Here is a 26,332-nt window from a genome sequence, read left to right as displayed (position 1 = left end):
ATGAACTTACAGACAAGGCTCAGAGAACAATAAATATCAAAGAGTCCACTCACATGATGATTTGGTGGAAGACTGAGAAGCCATGTGGAATGCAAGACAATTCAGGGGCTACACGGGTTTCTCCTGTGCAGAGCAGGACATCAAAGATCCCTGGTCCCGGAAGCCAGCAGCATTTCTCCACTTTTATCACCACCGGAAATGCATCCACAGATGTTAAGCCCTGCTGGGAGGTGTGCCCCCTTGAGAACCACCACGTTAGAAAAAAGTTTGCAAACATGGTGTCCTGTGGGTTGAATCCATCGCACACGTTATGTTTGCTGTGGGCCTGCCTGATGTTTTTAATTTTTTTTAGAAAATAGAATGAATAATCCACATTAGAAATCTTGGCAATTTCAGTAAAAACCTGGATACCGCACTTCCAACAAATCAGATGTGCCAGATGCTGAGAAAATAAGAACCTGTCTTCTTGTGGACAGGTGGGACCCACCGGCTCCAGGATGGAGCCTCCTGTGTGGCTGGTTCTGACCCTGACCTATGACACAGCCACAGATGGCTGCAAAGGCTTGGAGAGGCAGGTACAAAAACTGGAGCCCCAGGCCCGGGGTCCAGGGGAGCACTACAGCAGTAGGAGGGGCACAGCTATATCACAGGCTTGTGTGAGGATGGAGGTCTGGGCATGGTGAACGCTGCATCGGAACCACCTGCAGTTTTTGGTTTTATTTCTACTTTTGTTGTTGTAATGATCATATTCCCAAAGGCTTGTGCCCTCCTCCCAGAGAGATTTTGCTTGAGTTACACTCTATTCTGAGGCTCTCCAGACCAATAGAGCACTGTGAAGTGATGGAAACAGTCTGTAATCTGCACCATCCCATCTGGCACCTACGTGTGTCTACAGAGGCACTTCAAACGCGGCTAGCGTGATGGAGAAATGGGATTTAAAGTCTGGTTTATTTTTAATTAATACAAAGTTAAGTAGCTCCTGGTGGTGAGTGGCTACCATATTGGCTCTAGTCTGAACCCCTCCAGAACGTCCAGGGGACTGGCAGTTGGGGCTGGGGAGGCGCCTGCAAAGGTCACACCCTGCAAACTCCCTTGTGGCCCCTTGAGGCTCTCGGTGGACAGAGTTAATACATTCACCCACCACAGTCACCCTTCCTCTCACGGTGTTTTCACTGGGGCTTCCCTGGTGGCTCAGACAGTAAAGAAGCTGCCTGCACTGTGGGAGACCCAGGTTCGATCCCTGGGCCGGGAATATCCCCTGGAGAAGGAAATGGCAACCCACTCCAGTATTCTTGCCTGGGAAATCCCATGGATAGAGGAGCCTGGTGGGCTACAGCCCATGGGGTCACAGAGTCAGACATGACTCAGTGACTAACACTTTTCTGTTGTGACTTCCGAGGTGGGCTGAGTGACCTCTGTGTGTTGCTGCCTGGCTGGGTGACACACGGCCCGGGGCTCAGGCCCACGGCCCAGGTGGCAGAAGCAGCTGGCTTCTGAGCATCCCTGGTGGCCTGCAGAGTTTGCTCCAGCTGGACGTTAAGACTGCAGCCCAAATGGACGTTAACGCATCCATGAGGATTAAATAAAGTGGTCTGTGGGAAAGAACCCAACCCTGTGGGTTGGACTGTGGTCCCCCAAAATACATGTTTGAGCTCTAACCCTGGGTTCTCGTGAAGGGGACTCTATTTTGCAATATGGTCTCCGCAGATGTCATCAAGTTAAGATGAAGTCACCGTGGATTAGGGTGGGCTCTCATCTGGAGACTGGGGTCCTTAGAGAAGAGGGAAATTTGGGCGCGGAGGCACAGACAGGACAAGGCCACGTGAAGAGAGGGTCCGCATGGAGGTGGCCATGGCAACAGGGAAGCAGACACAGGATGGATGCAGCTACAAGCCAAGGAATGCCAGGGCTCGCTGGCACCCATCGGAAGCCGGAAGAGGCAAGGAAGGATCCTCCCGGGAGGCTTTATAGGGACCCGGGCCCTGCTGACATGTGAGCTTGAACTTCTGGCCACCAGAACTGTGAGAGAATACATTTCTGATTTGAAGCCACCCAGGCTGTGGCACTTTTGTTACAGCAGCCACAGGAAATGAATATTCGGGCTAACGGGCTGGGACACAGGGAGCTCCAAGTGTAGAAATCTCGCCCCACCCACCTCACACCCAGTTTCTGAAAAGTCGAGGAGAAGTGTGGCCATCTGCCTCCTCTTTCCTCCAGTGGCCTGGGGCAGCTCTCCTCCCAAGTCTGTGGGCACTGGTCCCATGACCCTGAGGGCGGAATCACAGCAAAGGGACCGAGTAAATTATACATGGACCTGGCAGCTCCCCTGCTCTGATGGGGAAACTGAGGCCCAGAGGGGGCAGGTCTCAGCTCAAGGTCACAGAGGAGTCAGAAGCAGAGCCTCAGTCTCTGGATTCCTGCACCCGTGTTTTACTTGTTTTGAAGTCTGAAGGTCTTGGAAGAAGGGAGTGTCTATTACACTGGAGTTTTTAAAAAAAGACTGTTATTCAGTTGCTAAGTCGTGTCCGGCTCTTTGCCACCCCATGGACTGAAGCACGCCAGGCCTCCCTGTCCTTCACCATCTCCCAGAGATAGAGGCTGCTTGAAGGTGAATGTGACCGGGATGCATGTGTACCCCCTAAGGATGCCCTGGGCGAGGCTGCCCTACCCCCACCGATGGCCGGCTTTCATGGTGGGGAAGGTGGGTTACAGGGCCTCCTGAGGCAAGGCCGCCCTGCTTCTTAAGGGGGGCCTCCTTCCCGGGGCAAACGGAGATGCTCTGCTGTCCCCCCACAGGCTGGAGAAGGGGCGGGCAAGGGGGTGGAGGGGGCATCTGGACGGAGGGAAGAAGAGAGTTGTGTGCGCACTCGGGGGAGAGGAAGAGAGCAGGGAGCAAAGCCAGGAGGAAGGCCAAGCCAAGAGAAGGCGGCCATTGTGACGGCCCGACAGCTGCACCGGGGCCGCAGGCATCCCAGGAAGAAGCTAAGTCTTTTCTCCTCTGTGCAGGGGCGGCTGAGATGGCAGGAGCGGGGGTGGGGAGGAGAGATGCGGGAGAGGAGAACGGAGCATAGAAAACAGGCCAGAGGGTTGGAAGTGGGCCAGCTGGGTCTGGACGGAATATAGATTCACCCACTCGTCCTGCAGCACTCAATGAGCAGCTACTACAGGGCAGCCCGTGTCCAGCACGGGCACGCAGGGGAGGACAGACCACACGGCCCTGCTTCCAGGGAGCTGACAGTCTAGAAGGGCCACAAGCAGCCACATCAGTGGCAAAGTGCACCCTCAGCAGTGAAAGGACCAGGGAGGCAGATAAAGCAGGAACCAGGGCAAGGAGAACCGGAAGCGGGCAGGGGATGTAACTTCACAAGGGAAATTGGACAGTCAGCGTTCAAATGTATGTGAAGTGGCAACAAGGACTCTGACTTAAAAAAGCAGGGTGAGGGGGATAAAGGAGGAAGGGGAACCTCTGCTGGATGGGTAATCAAGGAGGGCTTCCCTGAGGAGGTGATACCTGAATGATGGTCTCAGGAAAGTGAGTGACAGCCATGCAGATGTGAGGGGAGGGAGTCTCCAGAGAAGGAAAAAGTACCAAGGCCCCGAGATGGGAATGGGCCAAGAGTTACTTGGATGGTTTCAGGAACAGGAGGCTTCCCTGGTAGCTCAACTGGTAAAGAATCTGCTGGTAATGCAGGAGACCCTGGCTCAATTTCTGGGTCAGGAAGTTCCACTGGAGAAGGGATAGGCTACCCACTCCAGTATTCTTGGGCTTCCCTGGTGGCTCAGCTGGTAAAGAATCCACCTGCAATGCGGGAGACCTGGGTTCGATCCCTGGGTTGGGAAGATCCCCTGGAGAAGGGAAAGGCTACCCACTCCAGTATTCTGGCCTGGAGAATTCCATGGACTGTATAGTCCAGGGGGTCGCAAAGAGCAGGACACGACTGAATGACTTTCACTTTCACTTTTCACTTGAGGAACAGGAAGGAGGGAAGTGACTGAAGGTGAGAACAGGAGGTGAGGTGTCAGGAGGTGAGGGAGAGAGGGGCAGACTGTTAGGACCCTGAGGTGCCTGTGGGAGCCTCCACCCTGAGTGAGAGTGGTGGGTCAGGATCTGATGAAGGTTGATAGCATGTCTCTGGTTGCTGTGAGAATAGACCCTCGTGGGGCGAGGTGGGAGGCAGGGAGGCCAGAGAGGAGAAAGCTGGGGCAGGTGAGAGTGGACCCCAGGAGGCTTAGATGCGGGTGATGGTGCCAGGGGGTTCTGCTCTATTTTGAAGGGAGAGTTGATGGGATTTGCTGATGGACTCAATGCAGAGTGTGAAAGGAAGAAAGAAAACAGGACATTCAGGTTTTGGCCCGAGCGACTGCAACCGCCGAAAGGAAGACTGTGAGAGGTGCCTGGGAGGGAGGCACAGGGTCAGGAAGTCAGTGTCGGGGTGACATCCAAAGGCAGATGGCGGGCAGGCAGCTGGAGGCTGGCGTGTGGGTTTCAGGGCAAGAGGCTAAAAGCAGATCAAAACCGGGTGATGGAAAGAGGGAGGGGAGAGGATTATTTCACAGAAAAACACCAGCTCTCACGTCTTTGTGGCCCTAAAACCACATCAGGGAAAAAAATCTCTCTTTGTCTCTCTTCCTCTTTCCCTAGGTCGCTCTCTCTCTCACACACACCCCTTTACACACCAGCAGCGAGTCTCTGTCAGGGATGCCCAAATGCTCAGCAGTTGTCTTTCCACCCTCCTGTGTCTGGGGGATGCTCCAGCCTCCACCAACGCCCCAGGCGTCCTGCCACAGTGGGAATCATGGCACCGAGCCCCCCACCTGGCCCAAGTAAGGGTGGCTGCCCAAGCAGGGTGGCTGCCAGCCAAGCAGTCTGGGTCCCCAGCTGACCTCCTCTATCCAGTTTTGTTGGAGGAGAAGAATGAAAAGAATCGGAGTGCGCCAGGGGTCCCGGCACAGCTGGGGCTGGTCATGAGGGGTGTGCTCCCCTCCTCCCACAGCGTGTTCTAGAACATGACGAGGGAGGGGTGGGGGGCTCAAACACCAGTGCTCACGTCTCTACAAGTCTGTACCAGATGGCAGGAGCTGGGCGGGGGAACGGCTTCTGAATTGCCAGGCTCAGATGGCAACGTGGAATGAGAAAGCAGTACCCTAACGAGAAGAAAACGGGCATTCTGGTCTAATTCGTCAGAAAGATCCAGAAGGGGTGTTTATTCCTCCCCTTTGGTCGTTGCTGTTTCGCCCAAGGCAGGCTACTGGAAATGCGTGAATGCCACTGCAGTGCGTGCTTTCTCTTTATCCTATCCAACGGCCCTTGATTTCTATTTGGGGACACAGGTGCCAGGGGGACACTGACTCCATCTGCTGCTCCAGGACCAGGTGATGTGGGCTAAGCTGATTGGCAGGGCATCTGCTGTCCATGGTGACTGGTTCGGGGCTTGGCATGTGACTCAAGTTGGTCCAATCAGAAAGACTCTTGCCACTTGGGCATTCTGGGAGAAGATCCTACTGAATGCTAGTGTATCATACAAAGGAAGAGGCAGGTGGCCCCTCCCAGCGCCAACCACATCTTGAGACCTCAGGCCTTATGATAAAATGACGACACTGTCAAAGCACAGAATCTGCCTCTGTCGGAAGCTCACCTGCATCTTTTTGGTTTGTATGCTGTGTTCAGTCATGTCTGACTCTTTGCAACCCTATGGACTATAGCCCACCAGGCTCCTCTGTCCATGGGATTTTTCCAGGCAAGGATACTGGAGTGGGTTTCCATTTCCTCCCCCAGGGGATCTTCTCAACCCAGGGATTGAACCCACATCTCTTTCATCTCCTGCACTGGTAGGCAGATTCTTTACCCCTGAGCCACCTGAGAAGCCCCTTTTTTTGGTTTAGGGAGCACAAAGTTCAATATCTTGTCAAAATCACTTGGGAGTTGGGGGCTTTCTGTTCTTTGGATCTGATGGCCATTTACTGGCCACAAGCATTGCCAAGAAGTACCTTCTCCTTGCTCAAGCAGAACTCAAATACCACCTCCTCAGAAGTAAAGGGTGCAGAGCCAGAGAACTGCTGAATGGAAGGAGATGCCTCTTCAACTTTGCCAAAAACCACCAAACTGCTCTTCAGAGTGTAGGTGCCAATGCGCATTCCCACCTCCCTCTTCCTGTTTTCCCACCTCCTCACCACCTTTTGGTGTGACGGGACCTCGAGATGTTTGCTGTGGTGATAACGCACTGCTGGCTAAATCTGTGTTTCACTGATTTCCAGAGAGGCCGAGCATGTGCTGCTACCTTTCGATTCATGGGTATAACTTATTTCTATCACATGATCTTACACTGTGTGACATTCATCTGAACATTGGCCTCGGGTGGGTTCTGTGAGGCTGTGTTTATCATTGCTAACGTTCCTTTTTTTCTCTTTGGTCCCATCCTGCACCATGCAGGATCTTAGTTCCCTGACCGGGGATCAAACCCATGCCCTCTGTAGTGGAAACACAGAGTCCTAACTATTGGACTGCCAGGGAGGTCCCACCAATGTTTCTTTGGTGTTTACTATGTATCGCTGTTCTAACACATTTAATCCTCACAAAACCCTATGGGCTAAGTAACATTATTATTCCTTGAAGTAACCAAGGCATAGTTAAATAACTTATTCCAATTCACTTAGCTAGTCAGTGGTAGAGTCCACATTTGAACTCAGGCAGAGTCCTTGCTCTCAACTGCTCTGCAAAGACCTGAAGGCGTCTCATTCTAAGGACAGCATAACTTTAGCTGGTGCGTATGTAAGTGAGCACAGTCAGGGTAGCTGAAGTGTGCTAAAATAGATGACTAAGTACATTTTGTAAAAACTGAAGATACAATTTATCCTTTCAAGTGTGTTTATATTTGAGATCCAAGTCCCCAAAGCAAGAGGAAGCCAGCACACAGAAATATCCATGAACAAATTTATATCTGTCCTGCTTAAACTTAGCACCTCTCGCTTCATCCTTTGTCAATCTCTACTGCAAACACAGGGAAACACAAAGCAAGATGATGGTAAAATGAAATCGCAAATCTTGTGAAAGATGCAAGGTTTTGAGAAATTAATGAAAGTCATGCTGGAAGACAGCCTGAGGCATGTGTGAATCCATTGACAAACAATAATCTGGTCTTCGAGATAGCTGAAGAAGAAATCATGAAAATGATGATGAGGGAATCAGTGCTTCAGAGGGAAGACTCACATGTCAAGGGATTAAGAGAAAAAAACTGAAAGTGAAAGTCGCTCAGTCGTGTCCGACTCTTGCAATCCCATGGACTATACAGTCCATGGAATTCTCCAGGCCAGAATACTGGAGTGGGTAGCCATTCCCTTCTCCAGGGGATCTTCCCAACCCAGGGATTAAACCTGGGTCTCCTGCATTGCAGGTGAATTCTTTACCAGCTGAGCCACCAGGGAAGGGAAAACTCATCAAATCCTCAAATACTTTTGCAAAAATGACTCTGTATGATTTGCTGTGAAAATAGAAGGTGAAATAAAGGATATCAAATGGTGCTATCATTTAAATTTGTTTAACAAATTATCCCCCTCCCTGCCTCTAATTGACACTTCATCAACTCATCTAATTAAAGAATCAACCCATAACCTAACCACAATTATAACATAACCTTTGTTAAACACTGTTAGAATACAACATAGAATAAGGTTATTTTTCAAAATTGTGTAGTTCACTTTTTCAAGATAAAATACTTAGCTAAATACATTAAAAGTTCTATTTAAATGAACTGTTGGTCCACTTAAAGAATGCTTTTTTCTGGTTTCAGTCTTCTACAATTCCAGCTAACCTCTTTTATTCAAAACAGTATTACATATACAAATGACTTAAGAACTATCATTAAGGTTGTAACTTTAATCTTCCCTTAGTATTCATTTTCTGTTTCTCCCATAGTAACAGAATGTTTAGCCAAACGGCCACCCAGAATAAAGACTCTTTTGCCATCACGTGTGCTCATGTGACTTTGTTTCTCATCAGTGGGAGATAAGGAGAAACAGAAGGCAGTTGAGTCTCTGATCAATTTAAGAGCACCAAGGCAGTGGCACCCCACTCCAGTACTCTTGCCTGGAAAATCCCATGGGTGGAGGAGTCTGGTGGGCTGCAGTCCATGAGGTCTCAAAGAGTTGGACATGACTGAGCGACTTCACTTTCACTTTTCACTTTCATGCATTGGAGAAGGAAATAGCAACCCACTCCGGTGTTCTTGCCTGGAGAATCCCAGGACGGCAGAGCCTGGTGGACTGCTGTCTATGGGGTCGCACAGGGTCGGACACGACTGAAGCGACTTAGCAGCAGCAGCAGCAAACATATATACCTAAACATATAATAGAGAAGGAAAAGGCAACCCACTCCAGTACTCTTGCCTGGAAAATCCCATGGATGGAGAAGCCTGGTAGGCTACAGTCCATAGAGTCGCAAAGAGTCAGACACGACTGAGCGACTTCACTTTCACTAAACATATAAAACAAGTATTAATAGACCGCAAGGGAGAAATAGACAGCAATAGAATAATCGTGGGGACTTTTATACCCAACTTTCATCAATGGATAGATCATCCAGAGAGAAAATCCACAGGGAAACATAGGTCTAAAACGATATGTGGACCAGATAGATTTAGCACACACACACAGAATGGTCCACCCAAAAGCAACAGAATACACATTCTTTTCAAGTGAACGTGAAGCGTTCTCCAGGATAGATCATATGTTAGGCCACAAAACAAATCTTAATAAATTTATGAAAACGGAAACTTTATCAAGCACCTTTTTCGAATAGAATGGTATGAAACTAGAAATCAATTACAAGAAGAAAACTGGAAAATTCACAAATACATGGAGACTAAACAACATGCTAATAATACATGCTACTGAACAACAAATCAATTAAAGAAATCTAAAGAATTAGAAACAGTAACTTGAGACACATGAAAATACGACACACGGAAACATACAGGATGCAGCAAAATCAGTTCTAAGTGATTAACGCCTACATCGAGAAACAAGAAAACGTCTCAAATAAACAACCTAAACTTTACAATTCAAGGAACCAGAAAAAGAAAAAAGTCAGTAGAAGGAAAGAAACCATAGAGATTACGGCAAAAATAAATGAAATATAGAGACGAAAAAGACAATGGAAAAGATCGATGGAAGTACAAACCGGTTCTTTGAAAAGATAAACAAAATTGGTAAAACTTTTAGCTAGACTCACCAGGAAAAAAGAGAGAATTCAAATAAGTTAAATCAGATATAAAAAGGGAGACATTACAACTGACAAAAATACAAGGGCCCATAAAAGACTACTTTCAGCAATTATAGGCCAACAAGTTTGACCAGCTAGAGAACTGTAACTAGAAACATAGTTTCTACCTACACTGACTGACGAAGAAATAGAAAATCTGAGCAGACCAATTACTAGAAAGAAGGTTGAATCAATAATCAAACACTTTCCAAAAGTCCAGGAATAGACAGCTTTATAGGTGAATTCTACCAAAAATTCAAAGAACAGTCAATACCAGCCTTTCTAAAAGTCTTCCAAAAAAACAGAATAGGAAGGAATAACTCCATGTTCATCTTAAAAGGCAAGCATTACCCTGATACCAAAATCAGCCAAGGACACCACAAGTAAAGAAAAGTACAGGCCCACATTTCTGATGAACATAGAATGCAAAAATCTCCAACAAAACATTAGCAAACTGAATTCAATAATACGTTAAAAGTGTTATATATCATGATCAGGTAGGATTTATTCCAGAAATGCAAGGGTAGTTCACCATCCCCCAATCAATCAATGTGCACACCACATTAAAAAATGAAAGATAAAAATCATCTCAGGAGATGCAGAAAAAGCACTGGACAAAATCCAACAATTATTTATGAGGAAAACTCTCAAAAAAGTGACTGTAGAGGAACATATATCAACATAATAAAACCCACAGCTTACATCATATTCAACAGCAAAAAACTGGTAACTTTTCCTCTAAGATCAGGAACAAGACAAGGGAACTCACTGCCACCACTTTTATTCAATATTGTATTGGAAATCCTAGTCAGTGCAATGAGGCAAAGAAAGAAAGAAAATCATCCCAGTCATAAAGAAGTGAAACTATTTGTAGACAACATGACATTACACATAGAAAACCCTAAAGACTCCACCAAAACTGTTAGAATTAATAAATTAATTCAGTAAAATTGCAGGATACAAAATCAATACACAAAAATCTGTTGAGTTTCTATACATTAATAACAAACTATCAGAAAGTTAAATTAATAAAACAATCCCATTTACAACTGCACAAAAAAGAATAAAATATCTGGGAATAAATTTAACCAAGGTGATGAAAGACTTCTGCCCTAAAAAGTAAGACTTCAGTTAAGGAAAGAGAAGACACAGATAAATGGAAAGGTATTCCATGCTCATGGGGTAGAAGAATTAATATTGTTAAAATGTTGATATTAGGACTTCACTGGTGGCACAGTGGATAAGAAACCATCTGCCAATGCCGGAGACACGATTTGATCCCTGGTCCAAGAAGATTCCACATACTGCGGAGCAGCTAAACCCATGCACCACAATTACTGAGCCTGCGCTCTAGAGCCTACGAGTCACAACTACCAAGTCTGCATGCCACAATTACTGAGCCCCACGTGCCCTAGAGCCCAGAGTCACAACTACTGAGCCCATGTGCCCAGAGCCTGTACTCTGCAACGAGAAGCTACTGCAATGGGAAGTCTGCATACTGAAATGAAGAGTAGCTCCCGTTTACTACAACTAGATAAAGCCTGTGCAAAAGCAATGCAGACCTGGTGCAGCCAAAAAAAGAAAAAGTCAATACTATCCAAAGCAATCTCCAGATTCAATGCAATCCCGATCAAATTTCCCATGGCAGTTTAAAAAATTACTATTTACAAATTTTATTTATCTTGTTTACTTATTCATTTTTGGTTATGCCATGTGGATGAAACCTGTGCCCCTGCAATGGAAGTATGGAGTCCTAAACACTAGACCATCCAATGGCATTTTTCACAGAGGCAGAAAACATAATCTTAAAATTTATATGGAACCACAGAAGACCTCAAATAGTCAAAGCTATTTTGAGAAATAAGAACGCAGCTGGAGCATCATGTTCTTTGATTTCAAACCGTATCACAAAGCAACAGTAACCAAAACAGCATGGTATTGGCATAAAAACAGACATAGATCAATGAAATAGATTAGAAAGTCCATAAATAAATCCATGCATATATGGTTGGTTAATTTACGCCACAGGAGCCTGGAATATATGATGGGGAAAGGATAGTCTCTTTAATAAATGGAACTGGGAAAACTGGATAGCCACATGTGAAAGAATTAAACTGAACTGCTATCTTTCACCATAAGCAAAGTTGACTCAACATGGATTAAAGACTTGGAACATATGATGTGAAATCATCATTTGATATGGGTCTTGGTGATGATTTTTTTTTTTAATTTGACACCAAAGGCAATAAAAACAGAAGGAAATAAGTGGGACGACACCAAACACAGCAGAGGAACATTCTGCACAACAGAATGAAAAGACAATCGACCACATAAGAGAAAATATTTGCAGATCATTACATCTGATAAGGGGTTAATATCCAAAATACATAAAAACTCATGCAACTCAATAGAAAAAATTAAAACAACCCAATTAAAAAGGGGGCAACAGATCTGAACAGACCTTTTTTCCCAAGGAAGACATACAGATGGTCAACAGGTACATCTAAATCCACATCATTAATCATCAGAAAGACGTAAATCAAAACCACAATGAGATATCACCTCAATATGTTAGAATGTGCTGTCTGCCAAGTTGCTTCAGTTGTGTCCAACTCTCTGTAAGCCTGACTGTAGCCCGCCAGGCTCCTCTGTTCAGGAGGATTCTCCAGGCAAGAATACTGGAGTGGGTTGCCATGCCCTCCTCCAGGGAATCTTCCCTATCCAGGGATCAAACCTGCACCTCTTACGTCTCCTGCATTAGCAGGTGGGTTCTTTACCACCGGCGCCACCTGGGAAGCCTCACTGTTAGAATACCAGTTATCAAAAAGGCAAAGAATACTAAGTGTCGGAAAGGATTTGGAGGAAAGGGAACCCTTGTTCATTGTGGGAAGGTAAATTGGTATGGCCATTATGGAAAACAGTTGGGAAGCTCCTCAAAAATTAAAAATAAAACCACCACATGATCCAGCAATTCCATCTCTCGAGTATCTATTCAAACAAAACGAAAACACAAACTTGAAAGCTACCTGTATCCCATGTTCATTGCAACATTATTTACAGCAGCCAAGATATGGAAATAATCTAAGTGTCTTCAATGGATGTATGAATGAACAAAATGGAGATATCCGATCCTCTTTGTCACTCCCGCCCAAACAAGTCCCTTGTAGCTTGAGCACAATTTCCTGGGGTTACGACACCCGAGTCACAATATCTGATTTCACAACTGCCTTGGCTCCTTACTCTATGTGGGGAGTGTTTGTTTATTTTTCTAAATTAAAGCAAATTAAATCGAGTTTGGAGGATTTTGCAATGTTGCTGGAGGTAAGCGACTGTAATTGTGCCTTTGCCTCAGGCAACCATCCAGGCAGGTGAGTCTCCAGAACCCACCAAAGTACCTCCTGCAAGATAAAGAGACAGGAAGTCTCACTTACGCTCCACCTAGGACGCAACACTGTGGGCACCCACTGGCAGAGGAGATGGAGTACCCTGGGCAGTGCAGACGGTCAGGTGTAGACGAACAGTGCGCGGCCATCTGCAGTGCGGCCGCAGTCCCCGCGCAGGGGCCTCTCCATCCTTCACGCCAATTTTAATCCCCTTGTCTCACCCCAGTGTTGTTCTGGAAGCTTGTTCCATGCTGATGGCCTTAAGTCAAAGAAGTAGTCCCCAGCGGCTTAAATGACACAATTCACAGAGAACTCACGCTCCTGCCCGGGTCCTTCATGGCCTCTCTACTGTATTTCAAATTTTAAAGGGCCTCACTTAAAAAAAAAAAAAAAACACCTCAAATTCTGTTGAAAAGGTCACTTTCAAGCCCCTCTATAAGCAAATAAATCTATTCTTCTAACGCATTTGGAAGGCAAGGTGTAGCTTTTAAATTAAAGTTGTTGGGACCTCCCCCGCCCTGCAGCACAGGACCACAGCGGAAAAGGCAGCGATTCGAGGCAGGGCACTGGGTACCACGTCGGTGGCTCCCAGTCTGCGCATGCGCCCACCCGCGGCAGCCTGGCTCACCTGTCCGGTAGCCCGTGCTGTTGAGATACACGGCAAAAGTGCGGCTCTCATGCTGTGCCTGCCAGGAGGGCGAGGAGCAGTTTTCATTGTTGGTGTAGGTGTTGTGGTTGTGAACGTACTTCCCGGTGAGGATGGAGGAGCGCGAGGGGCAGCACATGGGCGTGGTCACGAAGGCATTGATGAAGTGCGCCCCGCCCTGCTCCATGATGCGCCGCGTCTTGTTCATCACCTGCATGGAACCTGCAACCAGAGAGGAGGTGAGACGCGGGCCGGCCGATCTCCAGCGAGTGTGCCCCACTTGGGCACCGAACAATTAGAGACGGGCACTGAGAGGCCCTGAGCAGGGCGGCACCCACACCCCTAGGAGGGGAGTGCATTTTGGAAATCTCCAGGGGCAGATTGGGGGGCAGTCTTGGCATTTGTGGGCAGCCACCCATAATACTTCCCTGGTGGCTCAGATGGTAAAGCGTCTGCCTACAATGTGGGAGACCGGGTTCGATCCCTGGGTCAGGAAGATCCCCTGGAGAAGGAAATGGCAACCCACTCTGGAACTCTTGCCTGGAGAATTCCATGGATAGAGAAGCCTGGTAGGCTACAATCCATGGGGTCACAAAGAGTGGGATACGACTGAGCAACTTCACTTTCACTTTTTTTTCACTTTCAGATCGCAGTGCAATGAGGAAGTACTCTGCCAGTCCCCAGTTCCACTGGCATTCACAGGGGCAGGTAGGTAAAAACCTGTTCATAAGTTATCTGAGCCTAGTAAAGAACTTTGTCTTACATATAAGCAGAACATCTTTTTTTTTTGCAGGGTATTAATATACACTTTTTTTTTTTTTTTGGAAAGCAACCACTGTGTAAACAGAGAGAAGATTATACCTTGTTTCATTTGGAACTTTCCCAAGAACTGTTCCCTCTTAATGAAATCTGATCATCCCAACCTGGCAACCCCCGCCCGCCTTCTCTCTAAATACATCTTGTCTCTGCTGAAACACTCTGTGTCAGTCATGACCTGTGGTGGCTGCCTTTGTCCACCTTGTCCTTCCGGCTTGGAACCCACTCCCCACCTCCCTGCACATCTTACCCATCATTGCAGCCACCCCTCCCTGGGATCTCTGTGGCTTCTGACTCCCTTGAGCTCTTATGACACATGTGGTACTAGAACTTCACAATAAACCACTAGGAATGGTGATCTCATTCACACCTGTTTTTGTTTCTCAATGAAGCTGTGAGCGGAGTAAGGTGCAGGAAGGAAAGGAGTTTGTGTGGAAACCCTACTGTGCGCCAGCACCTGCATGGTGTCTGCTCTACCGAGGGCTCCAGGTGTGCAAAGACTGCGCCTTGCTCAGTGCAAAATCCTCAGTGCCCCACAGTGTGTAACACACAGTGGGCACTCAATACACGTGTGAAGAAGAATGGATGTGTAATTGCATACCCTGGCCGGTACCCAGACACATAGGCGGTTTCATGGAAATCCTTTTTCTCTTCCACGGCTATCCTCAGTTTTTTTCTTTTCCTTGTAGTACTTAAGGTCTATAGTGGGTTTAATGATGCCTCCCCCAAATATATATATGTTCCTGTCCTATGTCCAGGCTCCTGTGAATGGGACCTAATTTAGACAAAGGGTCTCTGCAGAGGTACTAAAACATATTGAGCTGAGATTGGTTAGGATGTGGGACCTAAATCCAAGGACAAGAGACAGAAGGAAGAAGGCACACAGACACAGAGGGGAAGGCCAAGTGAAGATGGAGGAGAGATCGGAAGGAGGCACGTATATCCCTCCAGGGAACTCCTCGGGCCTCCAGGAGCTAGGTGAGCAGGAAGGATTCACCCCTAGAGCCTCTGGAGGGATCACAGCCCTGCCAACACTGTGATTGCAGACTTCTGTCTCCACAGCGGTGAGGCAGTAAATTTCTGTTGTTTTAAGCCACCCAGTTTGTGCAGTTTGTTAGGACACCAGCAGGAAGCCAATCCAGGGTCTACCCGGTGTCTGAAGGTCTTACTGGGGAGCCACAACCCCCAGAGACCTGAGGACAGCACATCAGACCCAACTCAGCACTCTGTCCCCAAAGAGGGAAAAGGAGATTTACATGGCTCCTCTACCCGTTTTTCTGCCAAACGGGGAAGGAGACAGCTCGAGCTTTCCCAGGGAAAACACAGATCATGTCTATTCACTACTTCAAACCATCCGGCAGCTTCCCTTCACACTCAGAAGAAAACACCAGTTCTTTACTGGGGGTCTAAGACCCTTCTAGATCAGCCTTCCCTGCCAACCCACCTCCACATTTCTTTGACCTCATCTATTCTTCTATATATTCTTGCCACCTCTTCTTCTGTGTATCCTTGCCACTGACTTCCAAAAGTAGGAAGTCGAGAGATACCCGGAGTAACAGGCAAGTTTGGCCTTAGAGTACAGAATGAAGCAGGGCAAAGGCTAACAGAGTTTTGCAAAGAGAACGCACTGGTGATAGCAATCACCCTCTTCCAACAACACAAGAGAAGACTCTACACATGGACATCACCAGGTGGTCAATACCAAAATCAGATTGATTATATTCTTTGCAGCCAGAGATGGAGAAGCTCTATACAGTCAGCAAAAATAAGACCAGGAGCTGACTGTGGCTCAGACCATGAACTCCTTATTGCCAAATTCAGACTTAAATTGAAGAAAGTAGGGAAAACCACTAGACCATTAAGGTATGACCTAAATCAAATCCCTTATGATTATACAGTGGAAGTGAGAAATAGATTCAAGGGATTAGATCTGATAGAGGGTGCCCGAAGAACTATGAACAAAGGTTCATGACACTGTACAGGAGGCAGTGATCAAGACTAGCCCCAAGAAAAAGAAATGCAAAAACTCTAAATGGTTGTCTGAGGAGGTCTTACAAATAGCTGAGAAAAGAAGAGAAGCTAAAGGCAAAGGAGAAAAGATATACCCATGTGAATGCAGAGTTCCAAAGAATAGCAAGGAGAGATAAGAAAGCCTTCCTCAGTGATCAACGTAAAGAAATAGAGGAAAACAATAGAATGGGAAAGATGAGAGATCTCTTTAAGAAAATTAGATACCAAGGGAACATTTCATGCAAAGATGGGCACAATAATGGACAGACATGGTATGGACCAAACAGAAGCAGAAGATATTAAGAAGAGGTGGCAAGAATACACAGAAGAACTATACAAAAAGATCTCAATGACCCAGATAACTACAATGGTGTGATCACTCAACTAGAGCCAGACATCCTGGAATGAGAAGTCAAATGGGCCTTAGGAAGCATCACTACGAACAAAGCTAGTAGAGGTGATGGAATTCCAGTTGAGCTATTTCAAATCCTAAAAGATGATGCTGTGAAAGTGTTGTACTCAATATGCCAGCAAATTTTGAAAACTCAGTAGTGGCCACAGGACTGGAAAAGGTCAGTTTTCATTCCAATGCCAGAGAAAGGCAATGCCAAAGAATGCTCAAACTACTGCACAATTGCACTCATCTCATACGGTAGCAAAGTAATGCTCAAAATTCTTCAAATCAGGCTTCAATAGTATGTGAACTGTGAACTTCCAGATGTTTAAGCTGGATTTAGAAAAGGCAGAGGAACCAGAGATCAAATTGCCATCATCCACTGGATCATCGAAAAAGCAAGAGAGTTCCAGAAAAACATCTATTTCTGCTTTATTGACTATGCCAAAGTCTTTGACTGTGTGGATCATAATAAACTGTGGAAAATTCTTCAAGAGATGGGAATACCAGACCACCTGACCTGCCTCCGGAGAAATCTGTATGCAGGTCAAGAAGCAACAGTTAGAACTAGACATAGAACAACAGACTGGTTCCAGCTTGGGAAAGGAGTCCATCAAGGCCGTATATTGTCACCCTGCTTATTTAACTTATATGCAGAGCACATCATGAGAAACGCTTAATATCAATAACCTCAGATATGCAGATGACACTACCCTTATGGCAGAAAGTGAAGAACTAAAGAGCTTCTTGATGAAAGTGAAAGAGGAGAGTTAAAAAGTTGGCTTAAAACTCAACATTCAGAAAACGAAGATCATGGCATCTGGTCTCATCACTTCATGGAAAACAGATGGAGAAACAATGGAAACAGTGACAGACTTTATTTTCTTGGACTCTAAAAATCACTGCAGATGGTGACTGCAGCCATGAAATTAAAAGATGCTTGCTCCTTGGAGCAAGCTATGACCAACCTAGACAGCATATTAAAAAGCAGAGACGTTACTTTGCCAACAAAGGTCCGTCTAGTCAAAGCTATGGTTTTTCCAGTAGTCATGTATGGATGTGAGTTGAACTATAAAGAAAGCTGAGCACCGAAGACCTGAAGCTTTTGAACTGTGGTGTTGGAGAAGACTCTTGGACTGCAAGGAAATCCAACCAGTCCATCCTAAAGGAAATCAGCCCTGAATGTTCATTGGAAGGACTGATGCTGAAACTGAAACTCCAATACTTTGGCCACCTGATGTGAAGAACTGACTCATTGGAAAAGACCCTGATGCTGGGAAAGATTGAAGGCAGGAGGAGAAGGGGACCACAGAGGATGAGATAGTTGGATGGCATCATTGACTCAATGGATATGATGAGTTTGAGTAAGCTCCAGGAGTTGGTGATGGACAGGGAGGCCTGGCATGCTGCAGTCCATGGGGTCGCAAAGAGTCGGACACAACTGAGCGACTGGACTGAACTGAACTTCCCTGTCCCTTGCTCACTTGGCTACATGAGCTTCCTCTTTGTTTCTCAGGGACTCCAAGCTCACCCCTGCCCCAGGATCTTTGCACTTGCTTTCTCCCTTCTGCTGGGGAATGCCTCTCTGAGACTTTGCTGGCCTGTCCGATTATTCAGATCTCAACGGTCACCTCCTCAACAAGTCCTGGCCGAGTACCCCATCTGGAGGAGCTCCGTGCTTACTTGCTATCACACCCATGTAGGTTTCTGCTGAGCATTTCCCTCCTTCTGAAATGGCCTCCTTTACAAGTGCCCTTATTTGTAGTCAGCCTTTGCTTTTGGACTGAGAGTTCTGAGTGATCCAGGGTGCTGTCCACCCCCTGCCCCCAGGAATATGTAACTGATGCCCTGTAATATCTCACTGAACAACTGAAGGGGACAGAGCAGAGCCTGCCCTCTTGAGCCCAGAGCTGAAGCAGTTTTATAAGAGACGCCCGCCTGGAACCAGGTATGTTTCCTGAGCCTCTTGGCTAAGGTCACCCCGGTGGGCAAAGAACTAGCTTGTGTCTGACCAGGAATCATCAGGCCCTGGAGCTATGTGAGCATCTGTTGCCAAGGTCACATGTCCTCCTGAGAAGTCCCAACGGGTCCCATCTGTAACTGGTGGCAATTAGAGGGTTTCTACCAGGTGTGATAGCATCACTGACTCAGTGGACACGAATCTGAGCAAACTCTGGGAGACAGTGAAGGACAGGGGAGGCTGCTGTGCTGCAGTGCATGGGATCGAAGAGTCAGACGCGACTGGGCGACTGACACCAGGTCTGAAGTCGCCCTCTGGAGGGGATGGAGGTGGTGGGCTTTTGGAAGCTCCCCTCCACCAGCTGGTGCAAACTCGCTGGAACCTGCAGAGGGAGCAGGGCTTGGGATCAGGGTCTGGCAAGAGCCCTGGGCCTCACCAGCCTTGGGGTGCGTCCTTCTAGCCTCCTCCAGGTTATTCATCAAACCTCCCATATCTGAGAGGCCGTCCTTGGCCCCACACTGAAACTGCTGCCCCTCCTTCCAGCACCCCCCACGGCCCCTCCCTGCCTCACCTGGCCCCCCAACACTTACTGCCCTCAGACAGTTCACTTATTTGCATGCTGCCCATTGCTCCACACCGGAACGGCTCCAAGGGAGCAGGGATCTAGGCTTATTCTCTTTACTGTTGTCTTCCCAAGCCCAGAACAATGCCTGGCACAAAGTGACAACAAACATCTGCTAAATTAACACAAAAATGTATCTCACTCTTTGTGTTTCCACATAACTCAGGAGCCCAAGTGGGTCTATGTTCACAATATGTGTGTATGTGTTGTGTGTAGTGAATTAAAAAAAAAATCTGACTTCAAATGGCAGCTCCCCAGCACCTTCTAGAGTCTGACACCAGCTCTGCGCCGTCACATTACTTGCTGGTCCCTGAAGGCCCTGGTTTGGCAGCTCCTAATATAACCTAATTGTTGAGACAGTTCTAACTCAGCCCTGGGGTAGAGGGCGGTGCTGCACGTCCGTAACAATCACGATTAACGAGGTGACTGTCGTCACGGACTCTGCTTTACGCACTGTGCTGGGCACACGGCTTGCCTGTGCTACTTAATCCTCCCTGCAAACCACTTAACAGAAGAGGGAGCCGGGAGCAGGGAGTTAGGTGCCTGGTGAGCACTGCAGAGCCGGGGAAGTGGGGTGGGATGACTTGAGCCCAGCGTGTTTGATGGTGGAGGTGGGGGTTTCGTGTCACATCCAGGAAACGTCCTGTGGACACCACGCAGGGGCGCTGATAACCCGGGAGGGACACAGAAGTCCCTTCATGCTTGTTAACTCTCAGCTTCAGTGAGGCTCAGAATCATCCCCGGGACTGTCGTTTGGGTCCCCACATCACTTCAGCTGACGCACCAGCAGCGACCGTGGTTCGGGGTCAGTCACGTCACCAAGTGCCAGGGACCCCAGTGTGGGAAACTGATTCCCATTCACTCCTTCTGATCAACTCCAGGAGAAAGTCTTGGGTGGGTGCAGGGATGTGGTCACGTCCTTAACACTCACATGCGTCCTATTTCAAAGGGAAGAGATGAGGCCACCCCCTTGGAGCTCTGGGTGGGCAGCCGTATTAGCTTAAACTTGATTGCATGGTTTAACTTTCCTTCTACTTAGGGCAAGTGATGCTAGCTTCTCATTTAGGGTAGTAGAATCCTGTTCTCAAAAAATAATTACAGCTGTTTCAAAAAACAGCAATACACTGGCCCACGGACACAGTGAAAATTGTGGAAGGGTGAGGGAATGGCTGGCGTGTGGCACAACCCACAATTGTCTGCCCAGTGACGGTATTGCCAAGAGACACCTTGGGTGTCCCCTGAGGTCCTCTCCTCTCCCCTCGTCTGTTGTTCCACTGCTAAGTCATGTCTGGCTCTTTGCGACCCCATGGACTCCTGCACACCAGGCTCCTCTGTCCTCCGTTATCTTCCAGAGTTTGCTCAAACTCACGTCCACTGAGTCAGTGATGCCATCCAACCATCTCATCCTCTGTTGCCCCTTCTCCTCCTGTCTTCAGTCTTTCCCAGTACTGGGGCCTTTTCCAATGAGTCCGCTTTTTACATCAGGTGGCCAAAGCATTGGAGCTCCAGCAACAGTCCTTCCAATGACTATTCAGGACTGATTTCCCTTAGGATGGACTGGCTGGATCTCCTTGCAGTCCAAGGGACTCTCAAGAGTCTTCTCCAACACCTTCTTCACAGCTCAAAAGCATCAATTCTTCGGCACTCAGCTTTCTTTATGGACCAACTCTCCCATCCTTCAGTTACTCAGGCAATAATCGTGGCTTCTCTCTGGTCCCATCTTTCTGTTTCCACACCCAGCCCATCCGCAGAGCCTGCTGCTCTTTCTTAAAGGACACCCACACTCAAGAGTCTTGTCGTCTCCTCCCTGAGCAGGCGGTCATCCTCTTTCCTCTGAATTAGGTCCACTGCTTCCTACCTGGACTCTCGCCGTTTATTTCCAGAGGAGTAGCTGCAGTGGCTCTTCCCAGCATCATCCATGGCTCCCACTCACCCAGAGAACAAAGTCTGAGGTCGAGCGCAGCCCCTGTGGGCCATGCTCCCCATTTTTCCCTGCCCTCTGTGGTCCTTGCCTCTCCTTACGCTTGCCAACTTGCTCCTGCCCCAGAGCCTTTGCCCAGGCTGTTCTTCCTGCTGGGGATGCCTTTCCCCAGCAATCCCAGGGCCTGGGTTCTCACCCCTCCTTATTTTCACTCAAAAGTTCTTTTCTTGGGGGGAGGGGTGATGTACAGGTAGGGATTAAGAGGTACAGACTATTAGGTATAAGATAAACTGCAAGGATATATTGCACAGCACTGGGAATATAGCCAATATTTTATAATGAGTATAAATGGAGCATGACCTTTAAAAATTGTGACTCACTATACACTATGCCTGTAACTTATAATATTGTACAGCAACTACACTTCAATTAAAAGAAATAGTTCTCTTTTTTCGTGAGGTCTGCCCTGCTGACCACATCCACAATTTTCTCCTTTGTCGCCAATATCTCACATCCTCTTTTTACGTTTTACGTTTTCAACTCCGCGTGTGTTGATCTAACATACTATATCTCAGGTTGGTCAAAAAATTTGCTCGGGTTTTCCCACAGCATCGGCTGGCAAACCTGAATGAACTTTTGGATCAACTCAACACTCTGGCACATTTACATCTTCATCTTGCTGGTCACCCTCTCTGCAGCCCTGATGTCAGTGTCATGAGAGCTGGGACCACTGACTACGCCCCACGGCCCTGAGGTCTAGAACAGTGCCCAGCACATAGTAGGTGTTCAATAAATGTTTCTCGAAGGCATGAGTCTAGGGCAGTCCAGGCAGAATCAAACCTTTGCCTGCTCTTCCCAGACCGAGAGGCACAGAAGGAAGTGCCCGGTAACGAGGACTTGGCCTTGCTCGGGCTCTAGAGACTGCAGAAAGGACAAAGCTGGCCGCCCACCGACCTCTCAGACCCCCCTGGAGAGCAGGGGTCTGCCACCCGGTGAGTAATTCACCTGCAGTCAGCAGCCCTGGATGCTGCGTTGGCAAAAGGCAAACAGCCTGTGGAGCTGTTTCTTATTTGTAAGGGGCTCCAAACCAGGGTTGCCACGCGCCCCTCAAGTCATAGGAGTGATGGTCTGCTCTTTCCAACAGTTCCCTGCATATGTCTGCTTGGGGCGCCCGCGCCGGCCCAAATAATCCGGCTGCAGGGAAGCCGTGTCAATCTGCTATTAGAGCACAATCTAACGATGCCCTAAATGACAGCCGCATCTGGGCGTAAGCAGTGCGACATGTTAAACCTCCCCTCGGGGACAGTAACCTGCTTGATGAGAATGGTCACAGTGACGGGGCCCGATAAATCCACATCTGGAACGGGAAAGCATATGATCTAATCTCCTTGCCCGGCACAGCCCTCATGCAGATGGACAGCTCTGAGGGGGAGGGAAGGGGCTGGAAGACCAGGCCACACTGAAATAAAAAGGCCAGCCAACCAAAACTCCTGTCATCTAACACACGCCTGGGGACACGCAGACAAAAACACAGCCGGTTTCTTTCCGTGATCACACCTTCCTCCCTTGCCAGGGTGAGGTCAGTCTGACACCTTTCTCGGTGACTCCGGTAGACTGCGGAGGCCCCCTCCCCACCCTGATGACTTAAATTTTGGTGCCCAAACCACGCACCTGCCAGAAGCATGGTGTATCCCCCACACCCTCATCTGCCCACTCCCTTTCTGTTTTTTTTTTATTTTCAGGGGGCTTGGGGGGCTCTCAGTCTACCACCTGGGCTATTATTTATTTGATTTGTTATTTTTCTTTAATGTGGTTTTAAAAATTTTGTTTTCAACCCAAGTGACAATGTAAAATTCTGGATTTGATGTGCTTAGATTTTTTTTTTTGGAAGCATATCAAAAGAGGTTTGTAAGTGGTAAAAATCAATGTTTGTCAACCTGTCACATAAGATGATTTTGTGCATGACCTGTGTCATACACAGAAAGGCATGTGGGGAAACGCTGATTTAATGTGCACTTCTAGAGGTCTGGGTCAGGGCAACCACCATCTCTGGGGACTCAGCAGGTGCTGGGGGCTCTCAAGATTCAAAACATGACCCAATTTTGGCCGTTCCTGGGACTTAGTGGTTCACGTCTACTTTCTGTCCTAGAAATCTATGTCAGTTGAGAGGAGACATACCCTACATGCCCCCTCCCTAAGACAAAATTCCGGAGCCCCCAACTTGGGTGGCATAACAGAGGAGGCATCGGTTTTGATGGATAACTAAGACATATGCTTTCTGATCTTTGTTTTCTTGAGAGGTAAACACAGTATGTGATGTCAGACTCTCCTTGGGAAGGTTGTGGGAGGTGGGACATGGTTAGCCAACCTAGGGTCCTGACTTAAATCAATGTTTAACCATTGCTATTTCTTACCTAGACTATTGTAGAATTTTAATTGAGATAAATATATGCAAAGCCTTTAGTTCAATGCTTGGCATACAGAAAAGATTCAAAATATGTTAGCTTTTAAAAATGTAAATTACAGATGCTCCCAACTATATATAGTGTAGCACAGCGTTCACAAATCGAGCGCCTCTGGTGGGCTGCAGTCCATGGGGTCGCTGAGAGGACATGACTAAGCGACTTCACTTTCACTTTTCACTTTCCTGCATTGGAGAAGGAAATGGCAACCCACTCCAGTGTTCTTGCCTGGAGAATCCCAGGGACGGCGGAGCCTGGTGGGCTGCCGTCCATGGGGTCGCACAGAGTCGGACACGACTGAAGCGACTTAGCAGCAGCAGCAGCAGGACAGGCTCTTGACTGCATGTGTTGGATTTAGGTCTGCTCGGAAGTGGTTAAAAATCTGAATTAATTGCTAACTTTTAAGTTTTATCCGGGAGATTTCACATCAATCCGGATTTTAGGCTTAGCATGAAAATACACAGATCTGGCCTTGATGGGCACACAGGTAGGTGGATCTGAATAGCCAAGGCTGGTTTTAGAAGGGCCCCCCTCCAGTCTGCATGGCCCCCATCAGGCCCACTCCCCTCACCTGCAGTACTGGCCTGGCCCTGCTGCACTGGGTTTGCCCCTCTCCAGGGGATCTTCCTGACCCAGGGATCGAACTTGGGTCTCCCGCATCACAGGTGGATTCTTTACCATCTGACCCTCAAGGGAAGCCCTTGCATCCCTTAGCTGGTTCTATTCCAGCTGAACTGATCAGCTAAGTAAACTCGCAAAGCAACACCGTGGCCTGGAGACCCACAGAAAACAGGCTTTAAGGGAGCAGAGAGGGGTGGTAGGTTTGGGTAAAAGCTGGAACAGAGCCTTGCCCTGGACAGGCAGGGGGGCTTGAGCTCAGGCCACAGGTGGGGAAGCACGTGCGTCCTGTAGCAGCCTCCAGCCGCTGGTGGCCACCTGCCAGGCTGGAATTTAAGCGACAGCCCTCGACTGGCCCTCAGCTGGCCCTTGAGTGTCCCTGGATGACCACACTGTCACTGGCTCAGATTGTGAGCTGCCAGCTCGTGGCAACACCTGCTGAACGGCCACATCAGGCTGGGCCCCATAAGAGCGATGGCCCCAGAAGCGCTCTGTCCCCAGCAGCGGGGTGAGGGGAAGGCCTGGGAAACAGACAGCAGCAATCAGAGGCCACCTCCGGCCCAGGGACTCCACTGCCTCCTTAGCAGTTACATTCGACCCCCTCCTTCTGTTGGAGCGTTCTCACTGCTGTCAGTTGGCAACAAGTGCTGTGCCTGCAACTCAATCCAGAAAAATCCACTGGATTCCTGGGACCCGTTTCTCAGACGAGGTTTCCTCATGGTGGTGGCAGAGGAGGATCAATTCCTGACCCTTGGAGATTGCTAAATAAAATTAAATATTATTCTTGATTTCAGTGATAAAAATCCAAGGCTTAACACTGGTTCTTAACCCCAAAATCAGTTAAAGCAGATGTTGAAGAGGCAGTATTGGAATTTCGTTAATGAACACTAGACTGAAAAAATGAGAAATATCATGCAGTATTTTTTTTTTTCCTGCAAACCAGAGCCAGCAGAAGCTTCTGGGAAAAAATTCCAACTCAGGCTTTCTCAATGGAGGGGAGGTGCCCTGGGGCAGGGCGGGTCATGGGTATAACAATGGTGCTCAGCAATGACTGGCAATTTCTGCTCAGAGGAGCTCCACCCAGAAACGTCCCTCTTGCCAATAATTTTCCAACTTGCTACCCCTGCCAGAGGCCATTGCCTCAATGAGGCAGCCTCTCCAAGGTGTTCTCCACATTTTTCAGGGTGGGCTAGAGAGTCAGTCACCCAGCCACCGTCCTGGTGGGTGATGTTGGCAAAGCAGCTGACGTCTGTTTCAAGTCTGAAAACCCATCCCTCCTCCCCCAGTCTCCCATCTCGGTAAACGCACCACCATCTGCCCAAGAGCTCAGCCAAAAACCTCAGTCATCCTTGATTCTCCTTCCCTCCCCTCCCACTTGTGCTCCATCACCAAGGCGTGCTGACCTTCAAAACAAAACCTGCTCATTTACCCCCTTCCCTTCAGCAGCACCCCCAATCACCTCCCACCGGGACAACTGGTCTATCAGATTCTGTTCCTGTCCCCCACTTCTTCTCCACCGGCAGCCAGAGCCACTGAAAGCATGAATCATGTGTGCTTGACCTGCTCAGAACATTTCAGTTACTTTCCATTGGCCTGAGAATAAAATCCAGACCTTCCTCGTCTCTTCTCTGCCCTCACCCCTATCCTTCTCTCCTCTCCCTCCCCAGGTCCAGCTGCCCTCCTCCAAGTGCTCAGCAGTTCCTCCCGGTCTGGGATGTTTCTCCCCCAGGCCTCCAGTGAACATCTCCTTCTCAGGGTGCCCATCACTTAACCACACCCACTGCTGGAGTTGCTGCCCCTTCCTGGGACCCCCGCTCCTGATCTCTGGTATGGCTGAGACCCCAGGTTGCCCGCCAACATCTGTTTCCCCTTCTTTCTTATTAACAGACCCTGATTTTAATCTTCAACACACCCCGCTAGGAAACTGCATTTCCTAGACTCTCTTGCAGCGGAAGCAGTTCTCCCTTTAACCTTCTGGATCCACCTTCTGCTTAGTTCTCCAGCCCAGGGATCTGACCTGGATGGGCTGTACTGACTAGTGGCTTCATATTCTGGCTTTGGCTGAGTTTGGATGATGGGGGACCCTGGCAGGAGATCAGCAAAAGGAAGCGCTAAGATTAGGGTCTGGATTCCTCCATCTCACTCCCTTGGTGTCAACAGAGGGTGACAACTCCCACTGAGTGGCCCTATGACTCGAGGTTTCCAGGAACCTTTTGCTGCCCTCACCCCCTTGTTCTTGGAGTA

At 48.1% G+C, this 26,332-nt stretch overlaps 1 protein-coding gene across 5 annotated transcripts in view; it reads right to left on the bottom strand.

Annotated features, from left to right (window-relative positions):
- The window catches only part of SULF2 (sulfatase 2), a 125,699-nt gene that overhangs the window by 62,511 nt on the left and 36,856 nt on the right, over positions 1-26,332 (bottom strand). For all 5 annotated transcript variants that reach the window (XM_005909287.3, XM_070381079.1, XM_070381078.1 and 2 more), the window contains exon 3: positions 13,268-13,507. In XM_005909287.3, the coding sequence (XP_005909349.1) occupies positions 13,268-13,507 (240 nt within the window). The remainder of the gene's footprint in view (positions 1-13,267; positions 13,508-26,332) is intronic.

This window comes from Bos mutus, chromosome 13, assembly GCF_027580195.1.
Source record: "Bos mutus isolate GX-2022 chromosome 13, NWIPB_WYAK_1.1, whole genome shotgun sequence".
NCBI lineage: Eukaryota > Metazoa > Chordata > Mammalia > Artiodactyla > Bovidae > Bos > Bos mutus.
This window is presented reverse-complemented; position numbering and strand designations above follow the sequence as displayed.